At 43.2% G+C, this 19,520-nt stretch overlaps 1 protein-coding gene across 2 annotated transcripts in view; it reads right to left on the minus strand.

The window, feature by feature from the left end:
• Nucleotides 1-19,520, minus strand: part of MYO5B (myosin VB) — an 842,958-nt gene that overhangs the window by 122,928 nt on the left and 700,510 nt on the right. For both annotated transcript variants that reach the window (XM_069219220.1, XM_069219218.1), the window contains exons 23-25: nucleotides 13,207-13,291; nucleotides 8,878-9,026; nucleotides 3,769-3,888 (exon numbers count right to left, since the gene is read on the minus strand). In XM_069219220.1, coding sequence (XP_069075321.1) covers nucleotides 3,769-3,888; nucleotides 8,878-9,026; nucleotides 13,207-13,291 — 354 coding nt within the window. The remainder of the gene's footprint in view (nucleotides 1-3,768; nucleotides 3,889-8,877; nucleotides 9,027-13,206; nucleotides 13,292-19,520) is intronic.

Raw genomic sequence — 19,520 nt, forward strand, 5'->3', positions numbered from 1 at the left:
TGGACAACTTTATTAATAGCTTCCCTTCTCCGTCTTCTAGTCTAACATCATCACTAATGTCTAATCCCCTTCCCTTCTAGAAGGTCCCTCTGACTTATCTATATATATTTCTAATATCTCTTCCCACTTCGTGGACCAATTCTACTCTGTGACAGGAAGGGGCCAAACATCCCTCTGCTCTACTCACACTCTCTCCATCGATTACAGGATGTTGTTGTGACATCCTTCTGTGACTTTTTCTTACATTTTTGGGGGCCTCTCAGCTTCTTCATCTACTCCACTACTATGCTGGATTCAGTATTTTTTTTTCAAAGTCCGTTATGTCTCTATGCACTTTCCAGCCAGTCCCGTTTCTCATCTAGTGTCACAAAATGCCAGGATATCGATTCGACCAACACTCGTTGCAGGAAATAACATAATGTATTTAATACTTCTTTGTCGTAGTTCCTTTTTACCATGTCAAATGTTGTTTGCTGGTTTTGAACTTCCCAGCTGAATCCAGAAAGAAAAGGACACTGTGGTTTCCTCATACCACACCATGTCCTTCGCTATTGTAGGTTATAAAATTACATCTTTGTCTCCAAAATTGAGGATGTGCAAAATTATGTCCCTGGGTCAGCTTCCAGGTGGGTGGGGCTGTGAGAAGGGACTGGCAAGCTATATGTCCCCTTCACTGAGAACAGTTTGGAGAGTCCATTCAGCTGCAATATAGCCATTATGACTGATTCCACAGACAGGTTGGCCACTGGACCTTCAGCACACTCAAGACACCCCCACTATTCAAAGGTTATTCCAATGGGAACACCCCTCCGCCTCCTTGCCTGCACTGCCATACATTTTGTATCAGAGTGGTCCAGGATAGTCATGTCAATGGCACCCACTTTTCAGAAATGTTCTGCATGCCTGCAATGAAGGGGCTATGGTCCAAAAAATCACAGTGTCAATTATCTTTTCTGTGGTGATTTTGGAGTCTCTCATCAGCACTTCTTTCAGAGTGCCTCTCCTTGGAATTTGTATTGAGTGATCTGTCTCATTTCCCTACCTGTAACCCCATTAAGAAGGTGTATTTTCCCAATTTGTTATCTTCTGGCTGCTGTGACATAGCTCATGTTGGTCATATATCCAGTAGTTATTTCCTCCTTGTTAGAAATTGGGATGTTGATTGACTGAGGTGTAAACCTTTATCAACCAGCAACCACAATCCTAGTAAGGGTAAGTGTCAGGCAAATCCTAAATTAAACTGTGCTCACCCTCTGGTTGCTTGGCACAAAGCAGTCAGGCTTATCTTAGAGGCAGTGTGTAAAGTATTTGCGCAACACTTCAAACAGTAAAACAGTTAAAACACCACACACAAAAAGATACCACACCTGGTTTGAAATATAGAACTTAATTTAATAAATAAAACAAGCAAAACTGCAAAAATCCAATAAGTAGAACTTGACTAATTAATTTTTAAATAATAAACTGTAAAATAGAGCTTAAAAGCAAGAAGCACCTACTTTGGATATCTGCTTCCACCAGACAAGGACAAAGTCAATGTTCAGGCCAACCAAGAAGGAGCACGGGCCAGATACAGGGACCCAGTGAGGCCCACTAAACAAATGTACTTTGATCCTGGTTGCGTCGTTGATGAAGATGCAGGGTGCAGCTTAAAAGGGATGCGTCAGTGTCGATCCCCGCAGCAGAGGTGCCTGTTCTGATCATGCAACAGGGGTGATGCGCCGGATCTGATCCAGGCAGCCATGGCAATGCTTCAGGTTGCTGGAGGATGCGACGGTTCGGCTGCAGCAAAGCCACTTATGCCAACTTCCAAGGGTCCAGGACTAGGGTGGCACCACTTGACAGGGCATACTCACAAATGTCAGAGTCCAAATGCAGAGGTAGGTTGGTGGGAAGTCTTATGTCCCTGAGACTTCAGATCAGGAAGCCATTCAGCTGGCCCTTGGAGTCACTCTGAGTTTTCGGTTTGGAGAGATGCAGGTCCAGTATTTCTCACTCGCAGGCAAGATAGCAGCAGGCAGCAGGTCAGCACAGCAAAGCAGAGATCCAGCAGAGTAGCAGTCCAGCAGTGGCAGTCCTTGTAGCAGCACAGCAGCCCTTTGTCCTGGCAGGGTATCCAAAGGTCCAGACGTGTATTGAGTTGGTGGTGTCAGAGGTCCAGTACCTCTACCCAGTTGGGTCTTTGAAGTGGGGGAGACTTCAAAGACAGGCCCTTGAAGTGTACAGAGGTCCTGCTCCTACTGCCCTGACTCAAGACTCCCTACAGGGGGTTTCCAGCCCTTTCCGTGGCGACAGGACACAGCCTAGGCTGGTGTAAGTGAGGATGTGGCAAGCTCCTTCCTCCCATCATGCCAGGATGGCCCATCAAGGCCCATCCTATCACACCTAAGCTCACACTTTGTGGGTCTGCCTAGCTATCACGCACCCTAGACAAGTGATCAGACAGGCAGCAGGCACCAAATGGCTAAAGTAAGAAAATGCCAACTTTATTTAAGTAAACAAACACAAATTATGGACTGAATGCGGAACAAATTAAACATTCACCCCTAGTCACAGATCTGGGTTTAATCCATCAATTATTTTGCTCACCATGCCACCCCAGTTGTGACCCAGCAATATGCAAATCAGTCTTGACCCTGTTCCCCATGGGAACAGTCCACCCCAGACTTCCAGGCCAGGTCTTCCCTGGACCGTAAAAAAGCATCATGGGACCGGTTTCAGGGTATCACCCTTCATCAGCCAGGCTAACTTGAATCCAGTGGCACAGTGAGCCCGGGACCCACGTCTGGGCATACCCGGCGCACTTATGGCGACAAAAGCAAACAAACACAAATGATGGATGGAATGTGGAACCAATCAAACATTCACCCTCAGTCACAGATCTGGATTTAATCCATCAATTCTTTTGCTCACCATGCCACCCCAGTTTGGAGCCAGCCAGATGCAAATCAGTCTTGACCCTGTTCCCCATGAGAACAGTCCAGTCCGAACTGCCAGGCCAGGTCTTCCCTGGACCGGAAACAAGCATCCTGGGATTTAGGTGGGCATGGATAATATTTTGTGTATACGTTTGGTAGTAAGTGTGATGTAATGACAAGTGTTGTTTGGTTTGGGTAGCTGGAGATCTTTACCGCTGCACGTGGAAACTTCTTTTCCTATCTCCAAGGGCACAATATGTAACCCATGCAGAAACCATTCCCGCTCCATAAATTGTGGAGGTGTTCCCTCCCTAATCAGATACAGGCATGCAAGAGGGAAGGTCATATCTAAAAACCTATCCTGACCTTTCAAAGAATGATAGTGACAAACTCTGAATTTTACAATTTAACAGTTCAACAAAGGAGAAGAATGCTCTAGTAGATGAATGTACCTATGCAGAGATCTATATGACATCTGCTGCTCCTTGGGTCTAGTTCTAGTCAAAGGGGACACTAGGTTAATATTGCTAATCCAGAGAAAAGTACATAACGTACAGGTGACATGACCTGATTCTACTGAGAACGCAGTTACAATCCACTTACTGAAAGGTGTAAAAGGGAAGTCTTATAAAAATATAATCTAAAACTTCAGTGTTGTGATACCCCGGACCATCAAAACTCTGCTGACCCCAAAACCTGCCCCTATTATCTGCCCTCCTCAAGGATTGCTTATTGGCTCATTTGCCCTACATCTGCCAAGAAGATCACTAGCAACAACCAGGAAGTGCCAGGGAAGGAAGTAGTTGTCCACATAGTCTGGGGAGATCAATGTAAGGAGCACTTTGCTTACCTCCACTAGCTGCATGGTGTCTTCTGTGTCCCCGATCTCGGAAGTCGAAATGGAGGGGTAATTGGAGTCCGACTCTAAGCTGCTCTGGTTGGACGGATTCCTCCTGTGGCCTGGAGTTTGCTGTAGATCACAAAGAAATACATTTTAAATGTCTGAGAGGCCCTTTGATATACCTTATGGAATAAAGTTTAATACTGGAACATGTACATTTATAAATGTGTTGGCAAATAAATTAATAATCTGATTTCATATTTACCTACAGTGAAAGTGTGCGTGTGTGTGTCTACCAATCCTTTACCACAGGTGTGATATAAAGAGGTCAGTTTGTTTTCTACTCCACAACAGGTAAAAAACTCCATAACAGGTAACAAAGTCCACAATCGGTAAGAAACTCCATTATTACTGACCTCACATATAGGAACACACTTAGTACAGACTGCTTCATACATTCAGAATGTACAGGGTACATGAAATTAACTGATGTTTTCCCCAGGGCAGAAAGGGGTAGGCATTGATTTCAACACATTATCATTTTTGTCCTAGGTAGTTTTATAAGTAAAACTGTAAGCCTGTGCAAATTTAGTGACCATTAGGTGAAAAACGTGCTGTCTATGAATGATAGTGTACTACAGCACAATGCTTCAGTTACATTAAAAAATCGCCTGCTTCATGTCCATTAAAGCTAAAGGGATCACAAAATGCTGTTGTTCTAAAAATTTGGTTGTGGGTCTAAAATGTTTGACAAGTACTGGTCTAGAACATTGTTGTTCTCCTCATCAACACAAAGTTGAAGAGCCACGTGCTGCTCCAATACTTTGGCTACTCCTGGTAGCAGGTCTGTACATACTACGAATTGTAGGGTTAGTCAGGATTTCTTTGGAAGTGGCCTTACCAGGCCTCCTTTGAGTCTATCAGGGACCATATCATGTGACAGGGAGGAATTCATTAGATAAGAAAGAGGTTCCATTAAGATCAGGGATAACCGATGGAAAAACTTTACTGGAAGAAGGTTGAGAGGGGACCCGGACTGCATTTCTAAAGGAAAACGGGATGAATTTCAAACAAAAAAAATGAAAAGTCTTCTTTTCATTTTTTCAGAGCAGGCAGTGGTCCCTAGGACCACTGCCTGCTCTGAAAAAATATTTTAGCTTCCATTCAGTCAGTATGGACCCCTTCTCGTTTGCGAATGGGTTAACACCAATGTGAAACTGGTGCTAACTGCAATTGTTTTGTGACCGCATTCATGGTCACAAAACAATCATACACTCCGCTGCGAGTTGCAATTAGGAAGGGACGCCCTTGGGGCGCCCATTCCTAACTGCGAGTTGCATTCTCTATTTTGCAAGTCGGTAATTGCGTACCGACTCTCAAAATAGGGATGGTACATCCTACCTGCTCATTTTGCGGTTGCAAATGGCGATTTTCGAAGCTTGCAACCGCAAAAAGGCATCGTACATTGGGCCCTTGGACTTGGCTTGTATGTGGTAAGGTCTCTCAAAAAATGTGGTAAGAATGGAGCAAAGGTTTTCTCAAAGGTTACAACACTGATGGGGCCGATTTACAAAAGCATTTATGAGTACAGGAAGTAAGACTACAGAAGTCCTCTGTTAGGTACTCTTACAGGCCTTTGTGTATCGCCCTTGAAACATCCAACTCCCTAATAGTAAAAGTGCAAAGAAGAAACAGTCCTTTCTATTTGTACTAACTGCATACGAATATTTCCTAAATATTGCAATTTTCTCTCCTTTTTTAAATGTTTTGGGGCCAATACACCAAGACATGTGAAAGTACGTTAAAGAGTACAACTGGAGTACGAATTTATGTACTCCAAAATGCTGCTTTCCTTTTACATGGACATATAGTAACATTGTTTAAGTATGCCACTGTAAGAGATCGATATAGTGTGCTCCTGCTACTTTACACTGCACCTAGCGTGGCTGCTTCCTTTAAGGGTGCATCACGTCAGTGTCCTTTAGAGCAGAGGTCTTCAAACTGTGGATCACGACCTCCAAGGAGGCTGTAGAGTCATCGGAAGGGAGGCGCGCATTCCTCAGCTGCTTCTGCCTCGAATCCAAAACGTCTTCGTTTTGGAAAACGACAACCGTCCCGGTTAATTTAGATAGTTTAGAAAGCTCCAGCTGAATTGTCATTCAGTGAGTCTCCGGTTAAGTGACTCCGAGAGAGGGGCAGACATCTAAAGAAGCGTTCTTTCCAGGGTGCCAGCTTGCCTGAAACAAATGCAAATATGCGCTACCAGTTAATCTGCAAATGTAAACTGTAATCTGCAAATGTAAAGGATGCTTGAGAGTTGATACTGATCGAATCACTGGAAGCTTTGAGGTGACAAAGATGTATTCTTTTTGAGTGGTAGTAAAAAGAGTTAACAACTGAACTGTGTAGTGTGTGCTTTTAATTGTAATTGTATTTACATAGAGTTTAGTACCCCTAAGGAGGTGTTGAAGGGACAGTTATGGCTTTGCATGGCCTCATAGATATAGAGTAAGGCAAAGCAGCACAAGCCGCTGCGTTGCCTTACTTTGCGTCAAGGAGGCGTTCCATGGGCGTTGCGGTGGCTGTTCCCACGCAACACCCATTGATTTTGGAGCTGCCCCAGATTTTCAAAATCACATAAACTGGAGCAGTTTCAAAACCTTACGCCTCCCCAGAGCAGACGTAATGAGGAGAAATGTTTTCATTCCTCCTTGTTTTTTCCTCTTTCTATGTGTTTTGTATTCTGCAGCACGCATAGAAAGTGGAAAATGCCTCTCTGGATTGTTTTTGTGCAGGAAGGGGACCTTTCCTGCACAAATCAATCCTACCCACATTGGTGCTAGGCAGCAATTTGTGCACCAGCACAGGGGGAAAGGACAGGAATGCACTGCATTTCATAAATACAGTCCATTCCTGCCCTTTTAAATTGGCGCAGGGCAGTGTAGCAAGAAGACTTGTGGCACAGCCCTACGCCAATTCCTCATAAATTAGGACCTTTGTTTTTAGCCACAGCTTTGACCACTCCACCACAGTCACTGACCTTTGGTTTGCTAAGCACTATTTAATTTTATTTCTTCGTTGTAAAAATGATTTGCGGAGGGAATTGAGGACATTTATGACTGTCGATGGTGAGGAGTACAAGGTTCTAGAAGTTTTTTTCAGGATGGGGTCCTTATGCCTAAAAATTTTTGAGAGGGGGTCCCAGCATCAAAAAGTTTGAAGACCTCTGTTTTAGAGTATCTATACTGTGCCAATATGCAGCTTTTCCGAGGTCGCCATTAAACAGCGTACCGATAAAAGCTATTGACAATACAACATTGCCCTCTTGTGGCTAATAAAATTGTTGGCTGACACTGGAGGGTTTTGCCTGGCACTCATTTAAAGTTCTAATAACATAGTTTATTAACTGAACACGGGTGCAGTACCACGTTCACAAGACTGCATGTCAAACGTATTTGATGCAACAGACCTTATTTTCGAAAATGGATTTAAACTTAAAAAAGAAATGTATAGCATGTCGAAAACAAATATTTATTGCACCTGGTAGCTGCCACTCAAGATGTTCTACACACAACAGGTTTCATTAAAGAACCTAACATAACTTGAAGGCCTGATGGAATTCTTGAATTATGATATAGTGCATATCTCCTATATTACGAGCAGAGGCTTACCCTTCTGTACCAGGTAACAGCAGGCACATTTTCAGAAGTATAGTGGACAGAAGGACACACTAAGGCCCTCATTACAACCTCAGCGGTCTTCCCAGAAGACCGCCGAGGCTGCGGGTGGTATGTCTGGCTCCCTATTTCGACTTTTCCGCTGGGCCAGGGGACGGTAACAGTGTTACTGTCCGCTGGCTCGGCGGAAAAGTCATATCAGCATTGCTGCCGGCTCGTAATAGAGCCGACGGCAATGCTGATGTGCAGCAGGTGCAGTAGCACCCGTCACACATTTCACTGCCTGAAATTCGGGCAGTGAAATGCACGATGGGGTTATGCCTGGGGGCCCCTGCACTCCGAGTCCCCTTACCGCCAGCCTGTCCATGACAGGCTGGCGGTAAGGGGGTTGAAATCCCCAGGGCAGTGCTGCTTGCACCGCTGCCCTGGCGGATTACAACCGCCGGGACCGCCATGGCGGTATACCACCGGTCCCGGCAGTGTTACTGCGTGGTACTGCCACGGTCAAAATGTGGTGTCCAGTGCCGCCAGCCTGTTGGCGGTACAAACGCCACTATAGCCCTGGCGGTCACCTACCGCCAGGGTTATAATGAGGGCCTAAGCTCCTAAAAGCGCTGCAGTCAGACATATTAGAAGCTACATATTTGACACACGTTTTTGACATGGGTGGTTCCCAGTTCATCAGGGCACAGATGTCTTCTTTAACATGAAGCACATACAGCGAACACACTACACCTGTACTTTGCTGCACGAGAAAGGCTAGGAGAGAATCAGAGGTAAAGTAAAGAGAGAGGTGGGTTTGAGAGATGCGGAGCCAGTGGGAAGAAACCTACAGACCAGGGAAAGGGAGACAGTGCAGTGAGACACAGTGAAATAAGTAAAGTGGAGCAAGAACAGAGGCAGAGAGATGCTGTAGCATGGAAGAGATATAGAGATAGGCACAAAGAGGTAGGGAGAGGTGAGGTCGTGAGGGTTAAGAAGGAGTGAGAGAAAAAGGGTCTAGGCAAATAGAGATGTAGAGAGAGAGGGAGAGGTAAACAGAGATGTCAGACCCATATGGTGAGAACTAAGGAAAGAAGGATGGGAACATTTATGTCACATAATTGCCACCAAAAGGCAGGCCAGCAAACCCTGCCACCAAATTAATCAAATTAAAAAAGAACCTGTTTTTTATTCACAAGTTATCACTTTAGCAGGGGGAACCTTGGGAGGAGGGGCCCTAAGCAACTGTGTACATTGCCCACACCTGGGAATGATTATTGCCTTAGAGCATGTTTATAAGTTATTTAAACACAAATGTTCCAGCATCATTTGTAGAAGCATTAATGCAACAATGCAACAAACAAGTCACTGAGCTACCTAAAGGCAACCGCTTTCACACACCTGCACTGCCTACAAGATGGGTGCAAGAGGTCGCCCCTAGTCCATGTCCACTCATTACCTTTATAAGTGTCACCTCCTCCCTCAAGTTGTCGTATCTCTGCTCCAGCCTCGAGTACTCCTTCACGAGGTTCTGGTACCGCGATCGCTCCTCTTCCATTTCCTTCTTCATCTCAAGGTTTTCCTTTACTGTGGTCTGAGTAAATTCATCTGAATCCAAACACAGATATCAAGCTGTGGTCAGTGAGTGCAGATAGGCAAAGGCTGAGACACGAGGAAGAGGGAAAAGAGAGAATCTGGAATATCCTAGCATTCAAAAAAGAGACAAACCTGTGCCAGTCTCTAAGCAATGACATATCTTTTCTAAGAATGCCTTTGACTGATCTGACCAAATTGTTTCTTCAGTGGAGCGGGAGGTCCATTGCAACAATTGAGAAGGAGAGGCTGGTGTGGCATCAGGAACATATCGTGTGCAGATTTTATGGATATCACACTCTGGAAGTTCCATTCCACATATTCTATCCACTTTTCTCTACTTCTACCATCATTATCATCCTTTTGTATTGTGTTAACTACCCACACACCTCCTAGCATTTTAAACGTGTGTTGGGTGAGGCCACCACGTCTTTAATGTGGTCAAATACAGCGCTAAGGGTTTTAAATTGGGCCTGGAGAGAAATGACAAGATTCCAAGCATTATCAAAAACTAACAATTCAGTTTTGGTTCCATCTGAGGTAAATGAAGAATTATTCATCCAGGCATCTATGCCAAGATAGGTAGATTTAACAAAGGTGAGATCATAAGCTTAACAGTAGCCTGTGTATTAACAGCATTATTGTGACCTGGTACATCTAAGTCATGCACAATCTAATAAAGCACCTGGACATGTACTCAAAGAAGAGACGTGAACATGCAGCTCCTTGAGGTCACCAGTGATTGATCAGACACCAATTTATCCACACAGTAGGGTTCAAGAAGAAAGAGAGCCAATCCTGAGCACAGACTGACACGCCCACCACCTCCTGCGTTCTAGACTACAGTTGTGGGTGGTGAAAGCTGCCAGTCTATTGTCCGACTGGCAAGGCTCCAAAAACTGTCAAACCCATGCTCTGAGAAGTTCTTAAACATACAAGACGAGACGTCAGAGAAATCACACTTCTCCCTGTTTTGAGGGAAAGCACAGACAAGATACCAATTCAGCCTTGTGTTATGACTACTCGCAATGAATGTTTGATCTTATTTGTCAATGTCACTTGGAAAGAAAGAGTCTTTCATGACCTCAAGCCACTTTGCTTGAGCAAGATGGTGCCTATGCACTGGCGGCATTTTCAATGGAAAATGTACTTACTTGCGGTTTACAAACTTTTCCATGGTACTTAGCCACGATGGACTTCCAGGAGTGATTTGGTGACTATTGTTAACCATAATTTAACAAGTATTTTTTTTCCCTATTTTGTTTGTTCTTGTAAACCTTAAATCTGTTGCTTGGGAGCGAGGACAATGCTCAACACTGCATGGAAATTGAATGAGGAATGGGGTGATAATTCTGCATGATTTTTTGAAAATCTTAGAATGATCTTAGCTGCAAATCCTACAATGATCTTAGCTGCAGTTTTACCCTTTTCTGAAGTTTTACCATTGGGTCAAGAGCCACCAGATAGGAATATGCGACAACTAGATGGGTCTATGTTATTTACCCTTTTAATTGTAGCATTTTATGTGCAGACATTGCATTGTAACCCGGTGTTTAGGGCCCAGATCCATTGGTGGATTTGTCTTGATATGATCTTTTAGCAATTCAGTTCTACATTGCGGAGCAAAATGTAGAAGGAGTCTTATGTTCTGGAAAGCTGCTCAGATTCATCTATGATAATTGGGAGAGAGGCACTTTTGTCTTTTTTTGTGGGGGGGAATTCAGAATCTGGATTTGAAGATCAATAGCAGATCACTCGTGTTGAACTTCTATTTTCCCTGAAAAACATCTCTTATAATCCATATCAAACCTGTGCACAATAGTAGTAGTCTTTAATTAGCTCGTATAGTCTTTAATCACCTTAATTGTGCACCCATACCTGAATCTCTTCCAGTCTTGCCGTTTATCTCCGCTTACCAGGCTGATGGCTTGGACATAGTTCAGAAATGTGGTGTAGGGAGCACTTTCCTCTAGCCATGGCCAATCATGTGCAAGGGTTACATGGATGAAGATTCTGCATTTGCATCTGAACGATTTAGGGGACAAGAGAGCCCCGTAACCATTTCTACACTTCCTCTCTGCACTCTTTTTTGGACAACAGCTGAGGAATGAGGCTAGTATATTATTGTTCAGACATCATGTATTTCACATCAATGGCATATCTCCATATAGAACAGCCTTCTGTTGTCATGGGTGGGGTCCTATCTGTAAGGAGCCTTGCATGTGATGTTTGTAATTTTAGTTTGAACATGCACATGAGGCAGTGTCTTGCACGAGACAGCCAATTTTATTCACAAGTGAATCCTCTGGAAGCTATTACCTTAGTCTGCCAAGAAGACTTGTGGCAAAAGCCTTTGGAAGGAGCTGTGAAGTTCAAGGGCAATGGCACTTGTAATTGTTTTTGGTATTCAAACAAAAAAGTAGCAATCACATGTGCAGCTGATCCGCGGATGCACCATAGGTTTAACCTAAATCTTACTGGTCGACAGATGTTCAAATACCGTACTTTCGAGACTTCTGACTCAGGTAGAGGACATTGATCATGAAAAGTATCTAGACAAAGAAGTAGTTTTGAGACAAAAATGTAAATTTCAAGTTTGAGAAATTACTAGCCAACAGATAACATTTTAGTCCAATACATGAATGCTAATTTGGCACATTTTAGCACGTAAGTGTATTAAGAGCTAAGGACAAACTGTACTTGCTCATGGAAGTAAAAACATGTCAACTATCTGATGGTAGAAACTCCAATAGGAATTGTCTGTCATTGCAGTCAGTAACAGTAAACTGTCTTCCATCCTACCTATTTCAAATATATTCTCAGACAAACCATATGTCTGGGAAACTGCTTTAAAGGGGCAGGTCGGAAAAAAATCTGAAGGCCCCTTACAGGGTCCCCCGGGGGGTCTAGACTTTCATGTACCTTCTTCATTGCCAACATCATCTTCAATATCTGAATTATCAGACTGGCTTTGATGTATACCACCTGCTCCTGTTCCAGGTATATGCTGATGTCAGAAGTGAACCTGGAGAAAGATTTAGGCCGCCACTCAGCAGTGATCACCAAGTGATCGCGAGAATGAGACACCTTTAGCGCACTGGATGAACCCATCTGTTTTATTTTGACTAAGAATAAATAAAAAGTGCTAATAGTATCCATTGGTGGAAACATGGATTAAGCGTCTTCATCTAGAGTTTGTGAAAGTGTTTCTAAGTTTGATGAAGAAAACTGACACATCACAAAATAATCTTTTCAGATCTTTTTTCTATAAATGTGTGGGCCGTATTCTCCAAAGCCTAGGGTGGTCCTCTATTTGAATCGGTTTAAGACGCTGAATGAGGTTTTGCTAAACAATTCATCTTAATTGAACTTCTAAAGGTACCTTAATTTGTTCTGGTGTCTTTCCAGACCACATCTCTTCCACGATTTAGGATGTCCCCCAAGGAGCACCTCCTCATATAACCCATCTTTTATAGAGTCTCAGTTCTTTGTCAAGGTCACGAAGTTTTAAAATCAGCACAAAACTTAATTAGGGACCAAAAATTGTTGTGAGTGATTTTATTTAGTAATAGTAAGACCTTTCTGAGATTTTTTTCTGCCAGACACAATTGAAAGGAATTATTTTTTCACAACTTACATTTTGTAGTCTCTGCAAAGGTTTTCAACGCATACAACGTGTTGAAAAAAAATACACAGTTTGCAGGCGCAAAGCTTTGCACAGCCGTGCACCTACCTCACACATCCTTTCTGTCAATCCGCACTATCCAGTCGAACTGTTATCACCAGGTACCTCATGAATCAAAAATGTTGCAGACTTAGGCTCAGAGAAATCACGTATTTTCTATTTTAGTATCGCAACCAAACATCTTAGCAAACATTCAGGCGTACAGGCTTTCCAGCTTCTTATAGCGAAATGAAATGTTTCGCCAGCGCGGCATTTACGCATTTACCGTGACACCTAATCCGCTCCTTTTGGCCCTCAGGCACGGCAATGCAGTATTAAATCCTTGACAGCACATTCCGCATTGTAATGACACAGAGAGGCAATAACAGGTGGTTTGTTCCACTCCCAGCAAATCTCCGCCCGCCCGAGCCCTGCGGCACAGCCAGAAAAGCTTCTAAACAAAAAGCCAACAGGATAAGCCGAAAGCTGCCAGTTTAATGCAATATTCACAGCCATAAATCTCCCTCTCACCTTCAGATCGACAGAGAATTTTGTTGTTGAGCTCCTCCTTTTCATCCTTTAAGAGGGCGTTCTCCTCTTCCAGATCTGATACTCTCTAAACGAAAAAAGGAAACGTATTAGCTCCCGTGCCTTCCTCCTAAAGTAGGCCATGGCAAGGTCACCTCTCTTACCAGGATTGCGTTTCACCCGGCTGCGCTTTAACTGAAGCGTTTTGTTTGTGATTGTAGCTGCTGGCGCGTTTTACCTGAAGCGAGGAATATAAAATAGCAGAGAGACCCTTTAACTCTACCTCTCCGCCCAGGGTCTACTGTGGTAAAGATCGATCAGTGCAGGGACCCAGGGTGGCCGTAAGTTCAAGTGAAGAAATTTCGTCCATTTTTTAAAGACTGCTGAGTGGAATTTGATTGAGTCTGCTCCGTAGCCAGGAAACAAAAAAACAACAGGCATTGGCAAAGCCAACAGGTCTCGCCTTTGCAAAAGCTGCTGGCTTTGCCGCTGTGTGTGTTTTTGGCCATGTTCTACACCAGCAGGGCTAAATGTTAGTGGTGTAGAGGAGAGTGGTGTGGAGTGGAGTGTTGTAAAGTGAAGTGGCGAAGAGTGGATTACAGTGGAGTCGAGTGTCACGCAGTGAAATGTCATGGAGTACAGTGCTGTAGAGTGCAGTGCAGTGACGTGGCATAGCGTGGAAGGCGTAAAGTAGAGGAGAGACTAAAATAGAGTGTATAGAGTGGATTTATGTAGAGTGGAGTAGCAGAGTGGAGTAGTGTGTCGTAGAATAGAGTCAATAATGTAGAGTGGCATAGAGTGGAGTAAGGTGTCGTAGAGGGACCTGTGTAGAGTGGAGTTGAGTGCCTAGATTGGAGGGGAGTACAGTGGAGTAGAGTGAAGTGAGGTATAGTGAAGTGTGGTATAGTGGAGTGACAGCGTAGAGTGGGGGAGGCAGGAGTGGGATAGAGTGTTATAGAGTGGAGTAAAGTGTTGTATACTGGCAGGGGGTAGACTGGAGGGGCACGTAGTAGAGTGTTATAGAGTGGAGTGGCTCAGAGTGTTGTGGAGTAGCACAGAGTGGCATACACAGCAGTGCTGTATAGTGGAGTAGAGTGTTGTGTCGGAGAGTGGAGTATCATAGACTGGAGTGGAGTGTCACAGACTGGAGTGGAGTAGAGTGGAGCAGTGTGGTGTAGATTGCAATGATGCGGCAGAGTGGAGGAGCATTGAGTGGGGGAGCGTAGAGTATAGTGTATAGAATGGAGTGGCTTAGGGTGGAGTGGCGCAGACTTACATACAGTAGAGTGGCATAGAGTCGGGTGGTGTGTTGTTGAACAGAGTGGAGTAGAGTGGCGTGGCGTAGAGTGGAGTAAGGTGGTGTAGAGGGACCCATGTAGCATGGAGTAGTGTCTAGAGTAGAATGGCTTAGAGTGGAGTAGAGTGTCATAAAGTGGAGTGGCATAGAGTGAAGTGTGGTACAGTGGCATGATTTAGCGTAGAGTTGAGTAAAGTATCACTGTATAGTGGAGAGGCGTAGACTGGAGCGGCACAGAGTGGAGTAGAGTGGAGTGGAATAGAGTGGTGTACAGTGGAGTGGTGTATAGTGGAATAGTGGAACAGAGTGGAGTCACATAGTGGTGTACAGTGTTGTAGAGTGCAGTTGAATGTCATGGAGTAGCATAGACTGGAGTGGCGCAGAGTAGAGTGGTGTGAAGTGGTGTAGAGGGGACTGCGCAGAGTCAATCAGAGTGTTGTAGATTGGAGTTGCGTAGAGTGGAGTAGAGTGTCATAGAGTAGAGTAGAGCATCGGAGAGTGCAGTGGCAAAAGACTGGCGTACCAGGGAGAGGTGTAGATTGGAGTAGACTGTCATAGAGCGTTGTACGTTGGAGTGAAGTATCGTAAGTGGAGTGTCTTAGAGTGAAGTGTCCCAGAGTGGAGGGGCGTAGAATGGAAGTGGGTTGAGTGTCGTGGAGTAGAGTTTCGTAGAATGGAGTGTTATAGAGTGGAGGGTTGTAGAGTGAGGGGCGTAGAGTGAAGGGCGGTAGACTGGAGGGGCATAGAGCAAAGGGGCATAGATTGAGTGGTGTAGAGTGGAATTGCGAAGAGTGGAGTGGCATAGAGTGGAGTAAAATCTCATTGAGTGGAGTGGCGTAGAGTGGAGTACAGTGACAGAGTGGAGTAAAGTGGAGTGTTTTAGAGTTTTGCAGAGTGGAGTGTTGTGGAGTGGCATAGAGCTTGGTAGAGTCGTAGAGTGGAGTGGGTTGAGTGGAGTAGAATGAAGTGTCATGGGGCCAGATGTACGACCGTATGTTTTGCAAGTCCCAATCTGCGACTCATTTGCAAGTCGCAAAGCTAAATGCCTGCTCTGAAAAAATATGTTTGCTTCCAATCACAAAGGGGAAGGGGTCCACTGGGGAACCCTTCCTGTTTGTGAATGGGTTAAGACCCATTTGAAATGGGTGTTAACTGCAATTATTTTGCGACTGCATTCACAGTCACAAAACTATCCTACATCTCCCTGTGAGTCGCAATTAGGTAGGGAAGCCCTCAGGACGCCCCTTCCTAATTGTGAGTCCCAGTCCCTATTTTGCAAGTTGGTAATTGCGTACCAACTTGCAAAATAGGGATGGTACATCGTGCCTGCCTATTTTGCGGTCGCAAATGGCAATTTTCACCATTGGCGACCGCAAAAAGGTGCTGTCATTGGGCCCATAAAGTGTTGTAGAGTGGAGTGGCACATGGAGGAGTAGATTGGAGTTGAGTTGTAGAGTGACGTAGAGTGCCATAGAGTGGAGTGACTGAGTGCAGGGGCACAGAGTGGACTGTCGTAGAGTGGCTTAGTGCAGGATGGAGGAAAGTGTCATAGAGGAGTGGCACAGGGTGGAGTGCCATGGAGTAGAGTGGAGTGTCGTGGCACAGAGTGGAGTAAAGTGTCACAGAGTCCAGTGGTGTAGAGTGGAGTAAAATAGCCTTGAGTGGCCTAGATTGTCAAGTGGAGTGTCGTAGAGTGTAGTGTAGCAGAGTGGACTGTTGTACCGTGAAAAGGGGTAGAGTGGTGTGTCACAGAATGGAATAGTGTAGAGTGTCATTGAGTGTCATAGAGAGCAGTGGTGTATAGTGGAGTAGAGTGACCTAGAGTGAAGTGGTATAGAGTGGCGTAGAGTGGCATAGAGTGACTGTTGTGGAGTGGACTGTCGTACTGTGGAGTGTTATAAAATGGAGCGGAATGGAGTGCCTCAAAGTGGAGTTTCGTAGATTCGAGTGTTGTAGAGTGGAGTGTCTTAGAGTGGCATAGAGTGGAGTGGCATACAGTGGAGTATAATCGAACGGACTGTCATAGAGTGAAATGACAGAGTGAAGTGTCGTAGGGTGGAATGGTGTAGAGTGTCATACAGTGGAGTGTCGTAGATTGCAGTGGCTTAAAGTGGAGTAAAGTGGCCCAGAGCAAAGTGGTATCAAGTGGAATAGAGTGGAGTGGCATAGAGTGGAGTGTCATAGAGTAGAGTGGAGTATTGTACAATGGACTGTCGTAGAATGGAATGGTGTAAAGTGAAGTGTTGTAGAGTGGAGTGGTGTAAAAGGTCATGGAGTGTCATAGAGTGGAGTTCAGTGGCCTAGGCCCTAGGGTGAAGTGGTACAGAGTAGCATAGAGTGGAGTAGAGTGGACTGTTGTAGAGTGGAGTATTGTAGGATAGAGTTGGACAGAGTGGATTACTTGAGAGCAGAGTGTCATAGATTGGAGTGTTGTAGAGTGGCATAGAATTGAGTGGCATAGAGTGTAGTATGCATGGTGTGGTACAGCACTGCTATTACAGACAAGACATTTTCAATTGAAATGACTATTACATTTGCACATACAGTTTTACTGATAAAAATATACAGAGCACAAATGATAATGTATGGAAATTCCATCACCTAATCTATTGACTTGTTTTGATTGTATTAGAATATTTGTTTCCACCACGTTTCAGAATTACAAAAAATGCATTTCATTTGTGTTTTCCTCATTCTGATGTATTCTGAAATATTGGCACAAATCATTTACAGACATTTACATTTTGTTGTGTGCTAGAAATAACTTGTTTTCCCAACCCCAGTATCCATCAAGATAGTCACATAAATGATCTAACTTTGAAGTCTGTTAAAGAAAAGTCAACACCAAACACTCTCAGAAGACAGAGCCTGACTGACACCTGACATCTGACTTTGAATACACAGCAAATGTGACAAGATAAGAACACAATGTAAAGGCTTGTTTACAGAAAGCTAGCACTACTGGAAGAATACAAGAACTAATGAAAAACAGACTATGCTCCACGGAAGGGACAAAGGCATTGTGGACAACCTAAAACAAATGTAGCCAAAAAATAGAAAGTACAATAAATGTATCTTAATGCTAAGAGCATGAAGGTGAATTAATCGCCTGCTCCCTCGTAGTACACTTCCATGCAACTTCTCCATCAGGAACATCTGTGTGGAGAACCTGCCTGCAGGGACCAGCTTGCAGGCAGGCACCACACTTCACTGCAGGGGAAGATCCTATAAAGAGCACTGTCGGGGGCTGGCCATTGTAATTAACTTAATGTAAATGCCATTGAGTTAATTACAACGGCTTGCTCCTGATAGTGCCAGGCAGCACAAGGATTCCTTGCATTCCTCAATTTCTGGAAAGAGGAATTCTTGTTTTGCAGAACATTTCCTCTGCACCCCTTACTTTTTCCAATCCAGTGGAAGCAGATGAAGAAATGACAAAATTACCTGCAGTTTAACATCCACTTACCGGGGCTGAGAGAAAGGCCGATGTTGCCCACCCTTACTGCCAAATGCCAGAGTTCCCTTATATAAGGGCTGCATAGCCTTGGTGCCAACTAGTGCTTCTTCCTTCCACTACTTGCCCTTCCTGTTTCTTTATCTTACTCCTCCAGGTTCCTTTATTTCCTATTTTCTCATATTGACACTGTTACCCTATCTTTTTCTCCCTCTTTCGTTCTCTCTGTTTTCCCTTTTCCTTTCTTGCTTGGAGTTAAAGTCTGCTGATGAAAAAGCTCCACTCTCCAAAAATGTGCCAGTGCCTATTACCTACAAGCACGGCACAAGCCAGGCTCTCATTTCATTTTCAAACACCTGCAGAGACATGCTGAGAACTAGTGAAAATCTACCCAGGTAGGTACAACGTTGGCTGCAACTAATTAGCTTCACTGGACTGAGCTAGAAGACATTTCTAATAATTTAGCAAAAAAGAAGTGATACGTGAATAAATACATCCTTCTATAAAATGAGATACAGGGCAAAGAATATGCTTTGATAGCACGGCTGGTTGAGTGACTTGATAATGGAGGCAAAGCATTTTCCTGGGAGCAAACTTTGTATTTGTAGATAGAATCACTTGAACATGCAACATTAATTGATGACCTAATATAGTTGAGATTCAATAGATTTTATCCCCACTATCAAAATGCAAAGGGGTATAAGCATACTTGGACCTAAAACAAATGAGAAAAGACAATCCAAGAGAGACATGCATGCAACCGAACAATACATGGATGAGATAAAATATGAGTAAGGGTAACCAAAATTAAACTTAATTACATGAAAAACATTTATTACATTAATTAACTACTTTCAGGGTTTATCCAAGAATTAAATACAAACATTTCAATGTTACATATTTAAATGTTGACTAAGAATAAAGCAAATTAAAGAATTAGGATTAGGTTGATACATACCATTATTACTAAATGAATAAAATATATTTCAAAAGCTTGAGTAGGGTAGGGTTAGAAATGATAATAACTTCAGGTATTAAAAAAAAAATCAAGTTTAATTAAATTCAGTGGTTAGGGTTAGGTTTAAAAAGAAATCAAATCAAAACAAAATAATCAGATAACAAAATAGTACACTTACAAAAAAAGTGGTTCTCAGGGGTGGAGGTAGACCCATCAAGATATATAATTCACATATTTAAAATATAAAGTAAAGTTACTAAGTTAAAATAAACATTTAAATCCAGTTTAATACCAAGATTAGGTTATTACATTCATTAAATTATTTAGAAATAAATTATATATATTAAAAGGCTAGGGTTGAGTTATTAAAAGAAACATATAGATGAATATAAATGAATTATATTTAATGGTTAGGGTTAGAGTACTAACATTACTGAATGATAAATTAATTGAATATGTTTAAAGGATAAAGTTGTGTTATGTAATCAAAATGAATAATACATAAAGGATATTGTTAATGTATAAAATTAAATTTATTACAAAATAAGTATATGCATTAAAAGGTTAAGGTAAGGGTTTTAAACATGTTAAGTATACATCAATTTAAT

The sequence above is a fragment of the Pleurodeles waltl genome, chromosome 1_1 (assembly GCF_031143425.1).
Source record: "Pleurodeles waltl isolate 20211129_DDA chromosome 1_1, aPleWal1.hap1.20221129, whole genome shotgun sequence".
Classification (NCBI taxonomy): Eukaryota; Metazoa; Chordata; class Amphibia; order Caudata; family Salamandridae; genus Pleurodeles; species Pleurodeles waltl.